We start from the raw sequence: 2,092 nt of genomic DNA, 5'->3' as shown, positions 1-2,092 counted from the left end.
GGGCTACATCTGAGGCTCAGAACTTAACTCCTAAGGTTGCTTTTTAAGTGAAAATTGAAAAAAGTGGATTCAAGGTAGTAGGAAGTGAGGCTGTGAATGTTTATGAGGCACCTCAGCACCTTTTTATTGTTGTTTTGATTAAAGGAGAACAAATAAATGTAGTATTGATATATGAAAATAAGTGTCTATAGTTTGGCAGTCTTTTTAAGAAACAAGTAATATGTAATGTTTAATGCCTGCTAACATTTGCTTTAATTCTGTCACTGTCAGTATTCAAGGCTTATACTGGCATAAGTTTTCTAATTACTACTTTAAAATTAAAGTAGTACATTCCACAAATGTGCGAACTCTTTCCTTATTTCCTGAACTTACTTAGGCTAGGTTGGTACTTTTGACACAATAGCTTCAAACTTTTCCACCAAGCCCTCTCCCAGGAACCATATTTCATGGTTGCTCGTTCATCAAGCAACAGAACAGTAAATGTCCTATACCCGAAATGAAGATGCATTCGCCATGTGATGGATTTGGGCTCAGTCAGGTATAAACATGTGGTTGGATGTGCACCTGCGGCTTGACGGAAAAGCTAATCTTCTTAAAGATGTACCTATATCCAGTTGTGTTATAGGGATGTTTATGGAATTGTGTGCTGAAGGTCGTGCGTAGCCAGTTGAATGGTGGTTGTCACTCCAAGAAGAGAGGTAATGAGAAGAATAGGAAATGGCCTACTTAGTCTGCCACATGCGCCTGTGGGGTTCCTTGAGTCGAGGAGTATTTTGTGGGGGCCTGTTCAGGTGGGCCCAGACTGTTAGGCTGGCTGCCCTTCCTCCAAAGGGTCGTCTTCTTGAGATACATACTGAAGCTTGAATAGAAGTGTGTTGGATGTGTGCCTTTCGTTGGGGGAGTCAGAAGGAAAGAAATAGAGAAATTGCAGTGGATGAATGTAGTAGTGGGGATTTCCTGGGAGTCGTAATAGAACCTGTGGATTCTGAATGGCAAATGGCAGGAAATTACAAGTTTGTGCTGCGTCTTTGCACAGTGTGTTGAGACTTGACGTTGCAAGGTAGTGTCTGAAATGTATGTTCTGGATATAATAGGTAAGAGGATATGTAGGGGGCCAGTGGTCTGGAGGATGACTTGGACTTTGCATAAGCTGTTTGTAAGGATTTGTACAACATGCTAGAAATGGGCCTTAAGTTTTCATGGACAGCCTTAATTATCCTTGACGTGAATATACATTCTGATGTATTCACTTGCATGGTAACATAATTTTTTTTCTATGTATCTTTCTCATTTGGCATATAGAATGAACAGTGCTTATTTAACAAGCAGCTATACACACACAGATTATTGTTATAATTTAAAAACTTTTTGGTGATAGATTTATGCCATACCTGTGTTTACTTTACAAGCTCCAGCCTGAATAGACTGCTTAGGCTTATTGGTCATCAGTGTAATGGCTGAGTGGTTGACAAAACATTAGTGAAAAGCCTTGAAAGAGAAGAATACGTTGATATCTCGTTTTACAGATGAAAGTCCAGATGCAGGTTGGTACAAGATTCCTCATAGTTTATAGAAGAATATACACAAAGCTGAGCTCTCACTGACTAGTGGAGGCAAGTGCTGGGAATGTCAGTAAGTCTAATAATACCATTTTGAGTTAAGCATGCACAAAATGAAGACTGTACTAATGTCACTTCTCTGGGAATAGTCTGGCTAGTGTCATGCAGAAAATTTGTAGCAGGTGAAGGAATGGTATTCCATTAACCAACAAATGCTTAGTGGCCTTGCCTTCCGAGGATCACATCCTTCCAGCTCAAGAATGGTCCATGACAATGAGCAAGAAATCAAGCAAAGGTGGCAGTAGGACTGCATGAATTAGAAAGGAGCCCCTGACAAAACTCGAGTGTAAAAATGGAACATACAATAGATGAAAGCAGGGACAGGTGGCTGGGGAGGAGTATAGAGGAATGTGGTTAGCTAGCAAAGCCAAAGCCCACCTGGGGTTTAATCCAGTAAGGGGCTTATAGAAGCTCTTCTTACTCTCTTCAGCTGTAACAGCAGGAAGAGGATGACTATAGGAAACATGGGCCGG

At 40.8% G+C, this 2,092-nt stretch overlaps 1 protein-coding gene across 1 annotated transcript in view; it reads left to right on the top strand.

Annotated features, from left to right (window-relative positions):
• Positions 1-496: 496 nt before the first annotated feature.
• The window catches only part of LOC104168594 (phospholipid-transporting ATPase IA-like), a gene marked incomplete at its 3' end in the record, with an annotated part of 42,585 nt that continues 40,989 nt past the window's right edge, over positions 497-2,092 (top strand). Inside the window, exons 1-2 of the mRNA XM_009709223.1 lie at positions 497-538; positions 626-698. Of these exons, the coding sequence (XP_009707525.1) occupies positions 497-538; positions 626-698 (115 nt within the window). The remainder of the gene's footprint in view (positions 539-625; positions 699-2,092) is intronic.

The sequence above is a fragment of the Cariama cristata genome, unplaced genomic scaffold, assembly GCF_000690535.1.
Source record: "Cariama cristata isolate BGI_N322 unplaced genomic scaffold, ASM69053v1 scaffold44191, whole genome shotgun sequence".
NCBI classification, from domain to species: domain Eukaryota; kingdom Metazoa; phylum Chordata; class Aves; order Cariamiformes; family Cariamidae; genus Cariama; species Cariama cristata.
This window is presented reverse-complemented; position numbering and strand designations above follow the sequence as displayed.